Raw genomic sequence first — 17,780 nt, forward strand, 5'->3', positions numbered from 1 at the left:
TAGACAGGGTCAATTTGGATTTGTTGCAGGCTAGATGATAATTAATTAGGCTGGGACTTTTTGTTTATTTTTGATGTGCACAGCCTATCATGCACCCAGATTCACTTGGCCCACCCAATAATGCACCCCAATTCCCTCGGCCCATACACGCTTCACATGTCATACTCCCCTTAGAGCTGCCATTAGTGAATCAAAAGCCTGTCTTTTTTTTTTTTTTTTTTTTTACAATAAAGTTTTTATTTATCAAATTCAGAAGACACAAATATGACATCAGAGTGCACGTCAATAAGCAGCCAATACAGGGCACAGGGTGACCAGTAACAGTATGCAGAGACAAGACAAATTAAGCATAACATAACGCCAAGTAACGCCAATCTTGTATAGGCTGTCTGAGCATATTCGTTTCACTGTTATTTCGTCGTAGATCAAATTACGATATTTTAGTGTCTTTTAATCAAAAAGAAATAATTGCGAAACAATTAAGGGGATAGATGGGGGAAGGGAAATTAGGGGTAAGGGAAACAAAGTGAAAGACAAAGGAAGAAAAAGGGAAGAGAAACAGCAAGGTTAGGAGAGCGGAAAGAGGTAAAGTGCAGCAAACAGAGCTTACGGACTGGGCCACCCCACAGCCCTTCGAGTCTACTCTCAGTCACACCAGCCGGGGGTGAGAATCCATGCCTTGGGGCGCGATTCAATCTTGATCACCGCGCACTCACCCTGTACTCAAATCCCGAAAGGCATCAGAATACTTAAACTGGACCCAAGGGGACCAAGTCTTGTGAAATTTTTCCGCCGTGTCTTTGGCTGTAGCTAGCATCTCCTCCAGAGAGAAAATATGGTTAACTGAATGTACCCACTCTCTGACTGAGGGTACCGTAGTTAGTTTCCAGTATTTAGGAATCAAGGATTTAGCTGCTATCAGCAGGTACTTAGATAAAGATCTGTTGTATCTGCCCAGCGACCAGTCCGATATTTGCAAGAGACAGCACTCCGGTGAAAGAGTTAGTGTGGTATTAGTAATATTGCGAATTAAATTACAGATCATGCTCCAGAAACTAGCTATCCGGGGGCAACTCCACCAAACATGCAGCATGTCTCCCACCGCCTCCCCACCGCGCCAGCAGAGGTCAGAGGATGCTGGATACCAACGCTTAACTTTAGACGGGGTGGCGTACCATTGTGAAAGTAGTTTGTAAGCATTTTCTTGTAGCCTGGTGCTTATAGTGCCTTTGTGTGCCAGGATGCATGCATTGCGCCACTGTGTGTCCGTGAAATGAGTCCCGAGGGCCCTCTCCCACGCACCCTTAAATCTATCCGGCTCCCTGTGGACCAGCTGCTGGAGACATGCGTACATAAAGGAGGTTGACTTCTCCAAGGGGGTGCCCTGGAGGCAGATCTTCTCAAAAGGTGTCGGGTCCCTGAGCACAGCTGCCTTCCTGTCAGGCGCTAGAAGATAATGGCTCACCTGTCTATATTTCCAAAATGACAATGTTGTCAGAGGGAGGCTACCCGTAAGGTCTTCAAAGGGAAGAATCTTTCCCCGCCGTACCAGGTGTGAAGCTAGCAACGGGGAGTCAGCAGTGTGAGAGAAATCAGTCGTGGACATGCCCGGGTAAAAGTCCGGATTCCCCCGGAGAGGTGTCGGAGGACCCGGGGAGGAGGCAAAATCATGGTAAGAGGTCAGCTTGTGAAAAATCCGCAATGTAGCTCCTATGAGGGGGTGTTGTGACAGTTCCCTAGGGCAACTGGCCTTCGGGATCCAAGGGGAGAAGCGCAAAGGAGATCTAGACACCCCCTCTTCTATTGAAATCCAATCTTTGCTGTCGGCGTGGCAATTCCAGTCGACTATTCTGGCTAGGTGAGTGGCATAATAATACAGTTTGAAATTCGGGAACCCCATCCCGCCCGCTGCCTTCGGTTTCGTCAACAGATGTAGACTAATTCGCGGTCTTTTTTGGGCCCACAGGAATTTCCAAAGTAAGGATTGTAGCTGTTTAAAAAAGGTGACTGGGAGGTCGATGGGCAGAGTGTGAAATAGGTAAAGAAGTCGTGGGAGTGTAATCATTTTGATGAGTGCGGCCCTTCCAAACCATGAAAAGAGGCCCCGCGACCACCTAGTCAGGTCTAGTTCGATCTGCCTCAACATGGGCTTAAAATTAAAAGAGAAAATCTTGCTCAACTGCGGGGTAAGCTTGATGCCCAAATATGTCAAGGCGTCCGTCACCCATTTAAATGAGGTATTCGATTGTGCCTGCGCCAACACTTCCGGGGGGAGCGTCAGATTCATGGCTTCCGACTTATTATAATTAATCTTGAGGTTTGAAATGTAGCCGTATACTAGGAAGGCCTGCAACAGGTTTGGGATCGAAGTGTGTGGGTGGGTCAGAAAAAACAGCAAATCATCCGCATAAGCAGCGATTTTACAAATCCTCTGCCCTACAGGGAAACCTGAAATAGAGGGTGTGTTGTTAATCGTGCGAATGAATGGCTCTAGGGTGAGGATAAACAAAAGCGGGGAGAGGGGGCACCCCTGCCTCGTCCCGTTCCGAATCCGCACTGGAGCAGACAGGGTCCCATTAATCTTCAATTGGGCAGTTGGATTTTGGTAGAGGGAAGAAATCCAGGAAAGCATGCTGGGGCGTAGCCCAACGTGAGTGCATGTGGCAAGTAAAAAGTCCCAAGCCACTCTATCGAAGGCCTTCTCCGCGTCCGTGGACAGGAGAAGGCCCCCAAACCGAGCACTCTGACAAAGGTGGACTAGATTCAAAGCCTTCGTTACGTTATCCCTGGATTCCCTCCCCGGCATGAACCCTGCCTGCTCCGGGCCGATCAGTTGGGGCAGAAAATATCTCAGTCGGTTTGCGATGATTTTAGAAAGAATTTTTAAATCCAAATTAAGTAGGGAGATGGGACGATAGCTGGCGCACAACGTGGGGTCCTTCCCCGGCTTGGGAAGCACCGTAATATAGGCTCCCAAAAAGGTCCCCGGAAGTTGATGGGGCTCTCTTAAGGAGTTGAGGGTTCTCAAGAGAGGCTGTTCCAACATCTCCGAAAAAGCCTTATAGTAGTGCGCCGTCAGCCAATCAGGGCCAGGGCTCTTACCCGGTTTAAGGCTTTTTATCGCCCCCAGTAGTTCCTCCGAGGTAACCGGACCCTCCAGGGAATCAGCGTCATCAGGAGAGAGTGTAGGCATGCCACTCCGGGTCAGATAATCCCGAATGATATGACCCCTCTCCCCAAGCAGCTCCCCAGGTTTATGCTGAGGTGGGATATTATAGAGGTCACTATAAAACCGGTGGAAACTGTCAGCAATCTGATCTACACGATTCGTCAACGAACCGTCTGCCTTTTTAATTGCCAGAATGTTATTGGCGAGGGCAGCCTCCTTAACTGCCCTGGCCAATAGCCTCCCGCCCTTGTCGCCATGCTCGTAGTATATTTTTTGTTTTAGAAAAAGGGTACGCTTACTCTTAGTCTCCAGAATATCTTTCAACTCCGACCTCGCCTCAAGCAGTTCCTGTGCCACTGAGGTAGCCCGGGACTGCTTATGTTGGGACTCAAGCCGAGCAATTCTTGCGGATAGGGTAGCCACCTGAGCTTCCACTTTCCGTTTGCGGGCTGCCCCCGCTTTGATAAACTCCCCCCTCATAACACATTTATGTGCTTCCCATATAGTCAGGGGTGAAAGCTCATCTGAGGCATTTTCTCGGAAATAGTTACGAAGGGCTTCCGTCAGAGTCGGGAGTAGCTCAATGTCAGTCAGCAATGAGGGGTTCAGTCTCCAGGTGCAAGGTCTAGGCCTCAAGTCAGAATGCGTCAGGGAGACCGAAACCGGGGCATGGTCCGAGATGGTCTGGAGCCCGATGTTAGAACTCTGGGCAGTCAACAGGTCTCGCTGCGAGATAAAGATGTAGTCAATACGAGCATACTTATCGTGAGGTGCCGAATAGCAAGTAAAGTCTCTACCAGTAGGGTTGAGTGTGCGCCAAGTGTCAATTAAAGTCAAAGAATGTAATACCCGTTTCACCTGTTTCAAAGTACGGTAGGTTAAGCTTGACTTTCCCGTGGAAGTGTCCTGAATCGGGTTAAGTGGTACATTGAAGTCACCCCCCAATAAAATGCACCCCGTAGCGAAGCTCTTTAATTCACCTACCACTCGCCTGCAAAAGGATGCATGTGCACTATTGGGGAAATAAACGTTAGCTAGTGTTAAGGGCGTAGAACCCCACATGCCCTTTAGAAACAGATATCTGCCACCGGGATCCGACAACTGCTGAGTGACCTCAAAACCGGCCGATTTGTGAAGGAGAATCGAGACTCCTTTCGTTTTCGCTTGCGAATTAGTAGCATGAAACACCCGTGGGAAATTTTTGTTAAATAACCTAGGAATTTGATCGGATCTGAAGTGTGTCTCTTGCAAATATACAAACATGGGTTTTACCTTATTCAACTCCTGGAGGATTGAGATGCGCTTTTCAGGTGTGTTCAGACCACGAACATTATGTGATATCAAAGTCGGGCTGGGGCCCAGCGACGAGTACGCCATAACCAAGAATTCAAAGCCGTCCGAGGGCGGCCCACTCTGTGGAGAAAAACAAAAAGGAGAGACAGTAAAAGATGACAATAAAGAGAAAGAGGAGAAGAAGATGGGTAGAAGTAAGAAGAAGAGAACGGAACAAGGACAAAAGGGAGGGTAGGGTAAGGTAGGGGAACGTCCTGTACACAGGGCGTATCAATCAGAGTGAGATCTTGCCTGCAGAGCTCTGAGCTGCAAGCCGAGACAAAAAAAAAAGGGAGCAGGGAGCGGTACATGCAACAAAAACCCCAACTATACCGCTATGCCCTATTTGTGGGGTACGTGGGAGGAACACCACAGAAGGAGTAAGTGCTCGCAGTGATATCAAAAAAGAGGAAAAATGGGAAACAAAAATACAAAAACACAGAGTCACCATAAGGGGGACTCACAAGCCCTAAATGGAAGCAAAACAAGGCAAAAGAACATTTCCTGGCCGGAAAATAACAGCCACTAAGTGGCGGGACATGCAGTTTAGTACTACTAGCTCAAAAAGAAAAAAGGAAAAAACAAACACATCATGTCCCTGAAAAACCTTTGAGCAATTGCCCATTCAAACAGTCAAAGAAAAAGAAAAGTCAGGCAAGATGAATAGCATTCCCCCAGTCCTTCAAGCAGGGTCCCGGCTCCTTGACTGCCGCGCAGGGAACTGAAGACGTCCCCCCGCTCCAGCACCCATCCTGCCACCTCTGCTCTTTTTCATGGGGGGTTTGGCCGGGGATGAGTGGGGAGAGCTGTCCGGGCTAGCGTCTTGAGGAGGATTCCAGAACTCAGCATACCACTCCGGGAGATGAACACAGGGGATATTCAGTGCTGCGCAGAAATCTGGGAGCTCTTCCGGGAGCCTGAGTAATAGTTGTCTTCCATTAAAGGTGACCTGTAGGGCGAACGGAAAACGCCACTTGTACACAATGCCTCTCTCTCGCAGTACTTCCAAGAGGGGACGTAAGGCCCTCCTATTTTGCAAGGTGATGGGTGACAAGTCCTGGAAAAGTGCCAAATCACAATCGTTGAATTGTATACGGTCATTTTTCCTTGCTTGGCTGAGAATCTCCTCCTTCAAAGGAAAGTTCTGGAGGCAACAGATGATGTCTCTTGGTGGGGCCGTGTCCGATGGTCTTGCGCGAAGGGCCCTGTGCGCACGAACGAATTCAATAGGGGTATCAGCCGGGTTCTCCAGCAGGTTGTTGAAAATGGAGCGTAGGGCCGAGGATATCTGGTCAGGGGCCACCGCCTCCGGAACCCCCCTCACTCGAATGTTACATCGCCGACCCCTGTTATCAAGGTCCTCTAGGTGCCTGTTAATGGAGATAAGGTGCGCAGTATGTGAGGCCGTTGTAGCTTCCAGTCTGTGTACCGCCTTATCTCTCCTATCCTCCGCTCTCTCCATGGTGGCCATTTTTTCATTCAATGAAAGGAGGTCAGCCTTAAGGTCAGTAATGGCAGAGAACAGGGTATTCTTAATGTCCGATGCTATAGCAGTCATGTCTCCCTGCGTGAGAGGGTGGGCAGGGTTGCTGTTCCCACTAACCAGGTCGTCTACGGTACCTTGTGATCCATCGCTCATCTCCTCCTCGTCGCCTCGTGGCAGCGCCATCTTGCGCGGAGTGGAGCGGTCAGCGCGGGCCTGCATGAGGAATAAATCCTGTATATTGCGGCTTTGGGACGAGGCGGATTGTCTCCGCGATCTAGTCCCCGGGTTGTGCCGAGCTTGCTTGCTCATTTTCAGCGTCCGGTTCGGCCAGGAAACACGCTAACGGGCTGTGAGTCTCCAGGAGCTCCTCACTGAGCAGCCATTCCTTCCGCGCGCCAAGCCACGCCCTCAAAAGCCTGTCTTATGTTAGACAACATGCATAAAGTATCTGCAGTTTTGCCAGCAGCTTAATACTTTTCTAGGCTTCTGACTACCGCCACATATATTCTCTCTCCTATTGCACTGTAATTGCCCTTATACTGCTAAATGTCTGCCTAGTGCATAAGCACAGGGCTTTCCAGTTCTAGTACAGTCTACCAGAATTACTGAGGGGGGAGGCGGTGTAGACCTCCAACCACCTTGTGGCAGTACCATGTACCCCTGGACAATATTTTTTACCCCTTCACAGTGAAGTCTAAATATGGAGAAAACTCAATTACACTATACAACCTATGAATATGTTAGGTTTTTTTTTGTTTTGTTTTTGAGCAGACCAAAAGTTGGGGCTAGATGGAATGCTGAACGCTTGAGATAATATTGAAAAACAGGCCTTGCGATTTTGTTTCATAATTTAGAAAAAACACTAAAGTAGTAGTCACTAGAAGTTATGCCTGACTTCGGTCTTGTGAGGTATGTGTCTGTAGGTAGGTAACTGATTTTCTGCCAGGAATGGTTATGCTGGCCAAGGGCTCCTCTAACCATCCTCCTGCAACAGGATCGAGGGAAAATCACACCAGCAACATGGGGGAAGTCTGCAGTCTTGGTTACTCACATTCACATTCCCCTTGCCAAGGTCCACCTTCAGTACAAAAGGAATGTCCTCACGTTGAGCCTTTTTAACTTTTCACTGCAGCAGAAACGGAATGTACAATTCTTTGGTGAAACACAACTTTGCCTCTGCCTCTTTACCCCCAGCATCAGTAGTACTGTATAGTTCAAGCTTAACTTCAACATAGGGTTGCTGACTAGCACATCCAGTTCCTCACTGTAAGTCATCTTAGGTGAGTACTCAAAAAACGTTTAAAGGGAGCCTACCCCAAAGGGTTCACTTTCCGATGATACAAGCTTACATAGTAGCATACCAAAGGTAGCTTCTTCCTATCAACCTCTGCTCCAAGCTCTTTGGCTCTAGAATATAAAGGATTAATCCAGCCCTGGCCACAGTATCCATCCAAGGGAGGAGTCCTAACCACTGCTTACATGCCATTAAAGTAAAATGTTTGATAAATTTGTACCTGCAGTGTGAATTGCCAGCAAATTAAATACTAGTCAGAATACCCCAAATACATTATCCACTGTCAAAATTCAGAAACTCAAAAACGTATTTACTGTCAACTTGACAGCTTACGATGCTATATTAACAGTACTTGCTCAGACTTACAAGTAATAGTCACTTCACCAGAATATCTCAAGGTGCCAGGATAAGGAAGCTTGTTGTTTCAGAAAGTACTTGATGTGTTTAAATTTAGTCTTATATAGTATACAGACCTAATTTATAAAAACTTGTTTTTGCTCACCTTTTCTGCTTAACATATTTACCACTGATTGAATATTATGGTTACAGTAGTGTTGTACATGTTGTGCATGCATGCTGCTACTTGCACATAGTAAAAAGCAGAACAGTGATACATTGGGTCTCCCCCAGCTGTATGTGTTGTGCAGGAACAGATAGATGTCAATGCTTGCTCAGTTAGACAAAAAATCAAATTCATCTTTCATATTGGGTTACAAAACATAATCCTTTTAGGAAAAGCCTATTTCTCATGATAGTTTAATTTTCACCACAAGATATGGAACAGAAGCTGAAACATTTTTTAATATGTAAACACCAAGGTGCCAACTTAATTCTTCCTTTTAGATAATGAATCATCAGCAGAAGCTAATGGTTTTGTTTGTTCCAGGGAAATATTCATGTCTATTCTCCATTGATGGCCTGGAACTCAAAGCAAAGGCAGTAGTCAATATCACCCTCCTCCCATTGGAGATCACCATCAACCCACTACAAAAGAGCCTAACCTCCAAGGATACCTCCCAGCTACAATTAGAGTGTTGTGTGCCCTATGATGAAGAGAATTATAATGTCACCTGGACGTATGGCAATGTAATAGTGGCTGCAATACCTGGTTAGTGATCTATCATAATATTCACTTTTACCCAAAACTTCACCCCATATAGGAATGTGTGCAAAGACTCCCAGTGCATAGTTCATAGCATTATGGGTGGAGAATGACAATATTATTACTCTGCACTCATGATTAATCAGCTCTGCATACATTTCTGGAAAGTACACTCTAGCCTCAAGCCTAGAAGAAGTGAAATACCTGATTAAGAAAGCCTACTTGACTTCTGCTTGGGTCAACACATCTAGAGACACTTAGAAAGTCCAGGAGAATGTAACAATGTGCCAACATTGTATCTGATTGGCAATGACATGTCATGGGTGGAAGGGATCAACTTTAATCAGTCATAATAAACACCAGGAGCAATACTGTATTGACTAGAGCCAGTAGGCATCTGATGTACACTAGTCTTTAATGACCAGTAATATTAAAGTCAAAGCAACAAGCTGTTCTGGTCATCCTATTTTACTAGTTGAGTAGTTCTTTATTTGATAAAGCTCATCTGCTGCCTTTTGGCCAGAAGGACCCTAAGTGAAAGAATTGTATCCCCCCAGCATTGCTGTATTGCTGATCATTAGTTACTGTTTCGGCTATGTGTAAATTTTTAGAAAAAGATTTCTATGCTTTCTATGACTTGTTTTTTTTTATTATTATTTGTAAATTATAACTTATTATATAATTTTTCTCCATTATTGAAGCTGGGAGGATTGCCCATAGGCAGGTTTTTCTGTAACCAGCCAATCTGGTTAAGTGGCTGTGCTAAGTAGGAGTGGTGGGCACATAAAGACTTTCATTTTATTTATGCCTTTACCGTGTAAGGAAGTATTCCTCAAAAAGGAAGTATTGTGAGATGTGATTGTTGAGAATTTAAATGGGGTCACGTGATACAGTCATTTTAGGTGTAAGGGGCATTATTCTTTATGTGCCCCTGAGGCCTTGTAATGCAGGTTGATGTGAAGTTTATTCTAGTTAATGTGAGTCAAAAGAATGCCTTCAATTCCATATTAATACACATTTATTGGTGTTATGGTGGAGACATTTTTTTTCAGTACATGAAAATGTATTGAATGAAAAATACAATAAACTACATGCTATACAGTTTGGTTCCTATGTTGCCGAGATTGTGGGTCCTTTTGGAGTACAGAGAGGCTTGATAAATTTCCTATATGCAACTAATAGAAACATTGATTATTTGCTTGATAATTGATTTGTTGAGCATATTGATTTCAAATATTCGAACCATGATTTGACCTATTATACATTTTCTGAGGTCATTTGAAACTTTTTATGTTTTGACAGCTGGAAGGACAGACTTGAACTGTTACACATTGGTTCCTCCTCGTCCTACTAATGACACTAACTACACCTGTACATTCATGAACAAAGCTGGCCAGCAAAAATTTAATGTGATTCCTGTAACTGTGATACAAGGTATGTACACTAAATGTACATGTAGCAACACAATGCACCATATTGATAGATCAGTTTTAAAAAAAAGCCTGAACTGCCCAAATATTACCAAGACAGGGCACGGGGGATCAAATAAATCCGGTATCGACAAGCAAATACACAAAATACAAAAAAAATATTCTGTTTTAATGGAGTTTTCAAAGTAAACATAAAGCAGGTTATGTAATAGCAAAACAGGAAATCCAGATGCTGCATAGAAGAAAGAATGTTTTCAGGGTTATAATTGGGCTTCAGCTTGAGATGTTTATAAGTCCTTAACCACTTCAATATCGGCACTTTCACCCCCTTCCTGCCTAGGCCAATTTTCAGCTTTCAGTGCTGTCGCACTTTGAATACTTTTATTTTTTGTAATTCCTTTATTTTCCAAAGAAAGTTACATACAACAGCCAAAGAAAGCAAGGTTTACAATAGCACAGTCAAATACAGAGAGGGCCTCAAAAGCAGAGTCAGAGAACAACAGGCCCAGCGTTCAACAGTATAGGTGGCCATAAAAACAATAACGGTTGTGAAGCTAGTGATCAGTGCATCACGCTGGGATGCCCAACAAGCAATTATATAAAAGATCAAGACATATATACTTTAATGCATGAAACAGTAAAATAAAATATAGTAAAGTGGAATAACTTAGATTAGAACTTTTTTATTAACATAGCGGGAAATAGTACTTTCCTATGGCCTGCCTAGCCCATAGATGGGATAGTATAAAAAGTGACCAGTGGTTTTTTTATTTTATGCTAAACAAGTTAAAAAAGTGTAGTGGATGACATTTTGGACAAAATGTCATACGCATGTAAATTTCGTTTTTGCCTCAGAACAGTAGGGGTTCTGAGGGTTATTCACGTAGTTTGGCCTTGACATCAGTCTGGCCAGGCTGTGTTGGAAGTTCTGCCTGGTCATGTGAGCAGCGAGGTGCACATGACAGGCCAGAACCAGGCCTGGTTGGAAGTTTTGGGTGTAGTGGTTAGCACTCTCACCTAGCAGTAAAAGGGTCGCTGGTTCAAATCCCAACCACGACACTACCTGCCTGGAGTTTGCATGTTCTCCCTGTGCCTGCGTGGGTTTCCTCCGGGTACTCCGGTTTCCTCCCACACTCCAAAGACATGCAGGTAGGTTAATTGGCTTCTGACCAAAAATTGGCCTTAGTATATGAATGGGGACCTTAGATTGTGGGCTCCTTGAGGGTAGGGACCAATGTGAGTGTGCAATGTACAGGGATAGGGGTAGACCCTCACTCAGGTTGAACTGGATGGACTGGTGTCTTTATTTAACCTTACTAACTATGAAACTATGAAACTATGAAACCTTCTCGGAACCAATCAGTGGGAGTGTAGGGTCCCGCTGGGGAGTCTGTGGAGGGGTACTTAAGATGTGTGGGTCACGTGTTTGAGAGAGGAGTTCGTGAGGCCCGTGTGGTCTGTTCTGGTTCCAGGACCGGAGTAGCCCCGTGAGGTGTCCCGGTAACGCGGTGTTCGACATCCCGCAACATGTTCCTGTTAGAGGCCCCTGATAGACCTGCCTGGTCTGGAGTAGGGATCCATCTGTTCCCGAGCCTCGGGAACTTGCTGGTCCGTGGCGCAGTAACTGAGGGAGGATTCAAGGGGTCCGGGTGTGCTCTGGGCTTGGAGAGGCACCACAGCTCATAGAAGTGACCGGGGGAGGACTCTTCGGAGGAGGGCCGGCAAGTGGCATCCTGGGAAGTGCCCAGTTACTGAGTTAGGAAGGACATTGACGAATTCACGTTTTTCCAGTACCATTGAGGAGACGGGAAATGTTTCAGGTACTGTGTCAGTGTTCAAATGGTTGGGTATCAACCCTGGGAACCCCTAGACGTGGAAGAGCAGGCCGAGAGAAGGTAACTGGTAAGCCCAATAAGTCAAGGCCGCCCTGCAAGGGTTTTGGCCACTACAAAAGACTGACATTTTTCCTTTGTTTCTGTTACAAAATTGTGTAAATAAGTATGTTTTCTCCTTCACTGATGTGCACTGATGAGGTGGCACTGATAAGCGGCACTGCTATGCAGCATTGATGATCACTGATAGGTGATACTGATTGGCAGTGATAGGCGGCACTGATGGGCAATGATTGGCTTAACTGATGAGGAAGCACTGGCAGGTATCACTCATGTGCACTGAAAGGCATCACTGATGGGGCTGCACTCATAATCACTGCACTGATTATCAGTGCAGACCCTCCCGCTAGGAGAGCTACTTATTGGCTATCCTCTACTCACGCACTGTCAGTGGTAATAGAGGAATACCAATAACTGGTACTTCCTAGTTACGCTGTAATCAGTTGTGATTGGACATAAGCTCTTTACCGTGATCAGAGATGCAGTGTGTCCAAGTGACACACCACACTGTCGATTGGCGCGCATGAGCGGCTTGTTCTGAAGGACGTCATGTGATGTCCAGTCAGAATGGGAGAGCCACAGCCTGGCCGTCATTTTACTATAGGCTGGGCGGTATGTGGTTAAGCTGTTGATATATAATTGGGTGAATATATTGTACCCAAGGTTTCAAAATATGTAAGTATTTGGTATAGCCATCTTTCCAAATATTTGTCAGATTTTCATAGATAATGTATTTCCAAAGAGGACTTTTTTGTTCTCTTTCTGTTCTGCAGACCATCACCCTTATAAAAAATTGAGAGGAAATTAGCCTAATGGGGACAAGGACAGGAATGCTTTACTGTAGAGATTTTAAATCTTCCTCACTGTTATTTATAATCTATTTTTTTGCTCCTTGTTTTCCCATTGGGTTTTTTTTTCTTACTTCCTGTTCTGATTGAAGCTTGTGAAATAGAGAGGAAGTGGGGAGAAATGCCATTACTTCCTGTTCAATCTGACATACATCAAATAGACAGGGAGTAAAAAGAAATCCTTTAGCTGCTTGCCGGCTGCCTATGGTCAAATGACGGCGGGGCGGTTCAGCTCTTGTTCTGGGCCACCGTCATATGATGGCGACCCAGAACGGCCGCTCACACGTGCCCGCAGGGGCGCACAGCGCGACGATCATGGCCGCGCCTTGTTTCTAGGACATGGCGCGACCCTGATCTGTGTAAAGAACCGCGTCTGCACATGTAAACACGGAGATGACGATAATCAGCTCTCCTCGCCTCACACTGACAGAGTGTTAGGTGAGGAGAGCCAATCAGTGGCATCTCCTCACAGGGGGACAGCTAGGGAAGTAATCAGGGTGCCCTGATTACAATATAGAAAAAAAGTGTTAAAACACAGTGCCCACCAATGCCAGCATACAGTGCCCAATAAGGCCAGCATACAGTGCCCAATAATGCCAGTGATCAGTGCCCACACTGCCCACAAGTGCCACAAATCAGTGGCCATTAGCCATGCCAGTCAGTGCTGGCAATCAGTGCGGCCTATCAGTGCTGCCCATCAATGCCCATCACTGCTGTCCATCAATGCCCATCAGTGTCGCCCATTAGTGCCACCCATCAGTGCCCATCAGTGCCCATCTGTGCAGCCTATCCATGCCGCCTATACGTGCCCACCAGTGCCGCCTATAAGTGCATGCCACTGCCGCCTATCAGTGCCCACCAGTGCCACCTATTAGTGCCCATCAGTGCCACCTAACAGTGCCCATCAGTGCTGCCTATGAGTGCTCATCAGTGCCACATATCAGTGCCACCTATCAGTGGCCATAAGTGCGGCATATTAGTGCCTCCTCATCAGTGCCACCTCATCAGCGCCCATAAGTGCGGCCTTATTAGTGCCCATAAGTGCTACCTCATCAATGCCCACCAGTTCAGCCTATCAGTGCCTATCGGTGCCGCCTCATCAGCGCACATCAGTGAAGGCGAAAAATTACTTAGTTACAAAATTTACTGACAAAAAAAAGGAAAAAAACTTTTTTTCCCCAAAATTTTTGGTCTTTGTAAAAAATAAAAAACCCAGAAGTGATTAAATCCCACCAAAAGAAAGCTCTATTTGTGTGAAGAAAATTATAAAAAATGTGTTTGGGTACAGTGTAGCACGAGCGCGCAATTGTCATTCGAAGTGCGACAACGCTGAAAGCTGAAAAATGGCTTGGGCAGGAAGGGGATGTTTCTTGCCTGGTAGGCAAGTGGTTAAATGGACACAGTTATGCCCCGTACACACGGTCGGATTTTCCCATGGAAAATGTTGGATGGAAGCTTTTTGTTGGAAATTCCAACCTTGTATGGGCTCCATCGGACATTTTCCATCGGAATTTCCGACACACAAAATTTGAGATCTCGACAAAATCCGTTGCCGGAAATTCCGATCATGTGTACACAATTCCGACACACAAAGTTCCACGTATGCTCGGAATCAAGCAGAAGAGCCGCACTGGCTATTAAACTTTATTTTTCCTGGCTCGTCGTACGTGTTGTACGTAACCACGTTCTTGACGTTTGCAATTTCTGACCAACTTTGTGTGACCATGCGTATGCAAGACAAGTTTGAGCCAGCATCCGTCCATGGATTTTGTTGTCAGAATGGATTTTGATCAATGTCCGACCATATGCACGGAGAATTTGAAATGAAGGGTTGACAAAGGTTCTAAGGCTACCTTGCGCTATCCAAAATAAAAAAACAAAATTTATTTTCTTGTTTAATATTTTTATTGAAAATTTTTCATCAATATAACAAAACTATTTCTATACCCATGTATCATCAACACATTAGTCCGCACTTTACAGACTACATTGAACCACTCACAGTCTCTGCCTCTGAGATCTAATGTCACTAGTGTCCCTGTTAAAGCACACACAAAGCACACAACAAATTCTATTTGGGTTTTGGGTGGAAACTCACTCAAATATAGGGAAAAGAATTAACTGCATGCAGATATTCTACCTGGTGGGAACTGCAAAATAGGTGTAAAAAACACGTATGCCCCGTACACACGAGCAGAATTTCCGACAGAAAAAGTCCTACGGGAGCTTTTCATCGTATATTCCGACCATGTGTGGGCCGCATCGGACTATTTACGTCGAAAATTCTGACGGACCTAGAAAGAGAACATGTTCTATATTTTTCCTACGGGAGCTTTTCATCGTATATTCCGACCATGTGTGGGCCGCATCGGACTATTTACGTCGAAAATTCTGATGGACCTAGAAAGAGAACATGTTCTATATTTTTCCAACGGAACCAATTCCTATCGGGAAAACCGCTCGTCTGTATGCTGTTCCGACGTACCAAAAACAACGCACGCTCTGAAGCAAGTACGAGATGGAAGCTATTGGCTACTGGCTATTGAACTTCCTTTTTCTAGTCCCGTCGTACGTGTTGTACATCACTACATTCTTGACGGTCAGAATTTGGTGTGATCGTGTGTACGCAAGAAAGCTTGAGCGGAATTCCATCGGAAAAACCTTCAACGTTTATTCCGACGGGAAAAACGATCATGTGTACAGGGCATATGACAACATGCTGATACGTGATAATACAGAGTAACGCTTTAATGGTATAGCAGTTAAGCTGTGATGCATATGTTTTTTTTTCTACCCCCAGCAAAAGATATATATTGCAGTGTCAATATAAGCAATGGTATTACTTGGAACGTGACAAAAGCAGGAATGTCCGCCTCTGCTCTCTGTCCTCTGGGAAAATCAGGATATATGACCAGAGACTGCTCGACAGTTGGATTGTGGCTCAGTGTGCAGGATAACTGTATTAGCCAACAACTACAGACTGCGCTAAGCAGTGTTCAGGTAACACGACCTAGCGGGCTGGCCTACAGCTCCGTACATGAAATGGGATTAAGAAATATATGACATACCCAGTAAGAATAAGCAGAAATATTTTGGAAAATATGATTTGGTCATGGAAGCAGAAGCTCCTAATTTTGCTACTCTACTTTTTATTTAAAGGGTGTGTCCGTAGAATTGTATATTTTAAATACCTTTTTTTTTAGCCGTAATGAGAAATTTATTTGCGTCAAGTCACTTTAACGGTTTTACTTAAAACATTTTAAACTGTCTTTTTTCTTTTTTTTTCCTTCCTGTTAAGAATAATGTAAAATGAAGATAACAAGTGAAAGTTTTTGGCACAAGAGCAGATCCAGGATAGCTGAAAAGAAGCTTCTGTAACTATCAGGAGCCATTTAAAATCAATTAAAAAAATAATACCGATCTTAACTGCGATGTACAAATCAGAATACTGTATATTTAACTTCCTATTTTTACAAATGTCTGAAAATAGCAAATTACAGATTTATTATTTCTTTAATTCCTATGAAAAACTAAAAAAATAAACACCACTTTCCCATTACCCCAAGCATAGTTAAAGAACTTAATAAATACTAAATGCTTATTTTAAGACCCAACTCCAGCTCCAATTATTTGTGAATAGTCTTGGAAAAGGTTAGGACCTGAAATCAAAATGCTTGCTGTCTATGAACCGACTGGAGAGATCTCCTCACACTTCCTGTCCAGATGTCAGACAGAACAGGAAGTGAGGGGAAAGTCTTTAGCAGAGAGAAAGAACGGCATTTAAAGATTTTGCCCTTCACCTGTCCTTCCAAAACGTAAAAAAAAAAAAGTTTAGTCTGGATTTTGGCCTTTTTCTATCCGCCCATAACTATTACGGGATATTACTGGCATATAAACAAACTCATGGCCATAATAGAAGCTGAGGGTTTGTTTGCATTTTGTCACCTGGTCTTGGCCTTTCACAGAGAAATGATTTAATTGCTTTAATATGCTGGTAACAGATAAACAGTACTGTAAATATGTAATGTACAAATAGTAACATAAAGATTGCAACTGGCATCATTTTATTCTACAGGGTTTCTGTTTTCAGAAAATATGCAATGTTTTCGGGGTTTAAGTGGGTTTTAATGTAAAACAGTAAGCAAAAGCGGTAAACAGCATAAATAATTTTTTTTTGTTTTTCTTGCACTTTATAGGCCCTGGAACAAGGTCTGGGAATTGCTCAGGTTAATGTTCCAGATATTATCCAGCAGATGTCCAATAGCAGTGGGACTATAGTTAACAATGTAGCAGAGGTGTCAGCAGTAGTGAACATCTTGGGATCCATATCCAGTATGGCAGCCGCCCAGAACTGCACGTTTGACCCAAGTGTTGTCACGGTAATTGGTCCATTTTACTATCATGCAATGTGTCACATTAGCAGACATGACTGCAGTAGGAGTCATGATGGTCTTAATTCATTTTTTTAAGGATTATAAACTCAATGGAGTTGATTTACTAAACTGGAAAGTGCAAAATCTGGTGCAGCTGGCGATGGTAGCCAATCAGCTTCTAACTTCAGGTTGTTCAATTAAGCTTTGACAAAAAAAACTGGAAGCGGATTGGTTACTATGCAGTGCTGCACCAGATTTTGTACTCTCCAGTTTTAGTAGATCAACCCCAATACGATACTGCTGTGCCTACCTCGCTACCAAGTATTGCCTCCAAGCACATTGTATAGCACCAATATGTGAATCTAAACTATAATACTATCAGAATATTTACTCCAGCTCAATAATATGGACAATTCACAGTTCATGTTTTTTTTTTTTTGAGGGATTGCAGTGGATTGTATGGATTAGCATTTAGATATTCATAGGTTGGGAAATCAAATGCCCTCATATAGTGTTAGAGTCTCCCAGTACATTACATTGTGGCCAGTTTTTTAGCAATCCACAAATCAGTTGGTTTGTTGTCTCTGGCAGCCATTAACTTATCAAGAGTGGTCTAATATTTTTCACTAAACTCCTGGTGCACAACCTGCAGCCCAAAGGCCGCATGCAGCCTTTTGGTATAAGATGTGTGGCTGTCAGACCTCCGCAGTCTGTATTGGGACCATTGATTAGACCAGTAGTCATCAACCCTGTCCTCAGAGCCCACTAACAGGCCAGGTTTGCAAGATAACTGAAATACACCAAAGGTGATATTATTTGCTGCTCAGTGATTGCAGTATTCTAGTCTGTATCTC

The 17,780-nt window shown here is 44.3% G+C and overlaps 1 protein-coding gene across 1 annotated transcript in view; it reads left to right on the forward strand.

The window, feature by feature from the left end:
* Positions 1–17,780, forward strand: part of LOC143988965 (adhesion G-protein coupled receptor F3-like) — a 60,538-nt gene that overhangs the window by 22,292 nt on the left and 20,466 nt on the right. Inside the window, exons 10-13 of the mRNA XM_077488925.1 lie at positions 8,168–8,389; positions 9,686–9,817; positions 15,354–15,553; positions 16,750–16,932. Coding sequence (XP_077345051.1) covers positions 8,168–8,389; positions 9,686–9,817; positions 15,354–15,553; positions 16,750–16,932 — 737 coding nt within the window. The remainder of the gene's footprint in view (positions 1–8,167; positions 8,390–9,685; positions 9,818–15,353; positions 15,554–16,749; positions 16,933–17,780) is intronic.

Source organism: Lithobates pipiens, unplaced genomic scaffold, assembly GCF_037356315.1.
Source record: "Lithobates pipiens isolate NorthernLeopardFrog02 unplaced genomic scaffold, aLitPip1_a1.2 Scaffold_18, whole genome shotgun sequence".
NCBI lineage: Eukaryota > Metazoa > Chordata > Amphibia > Anura > Ranidae > Lithobates > Lithobates pipiens.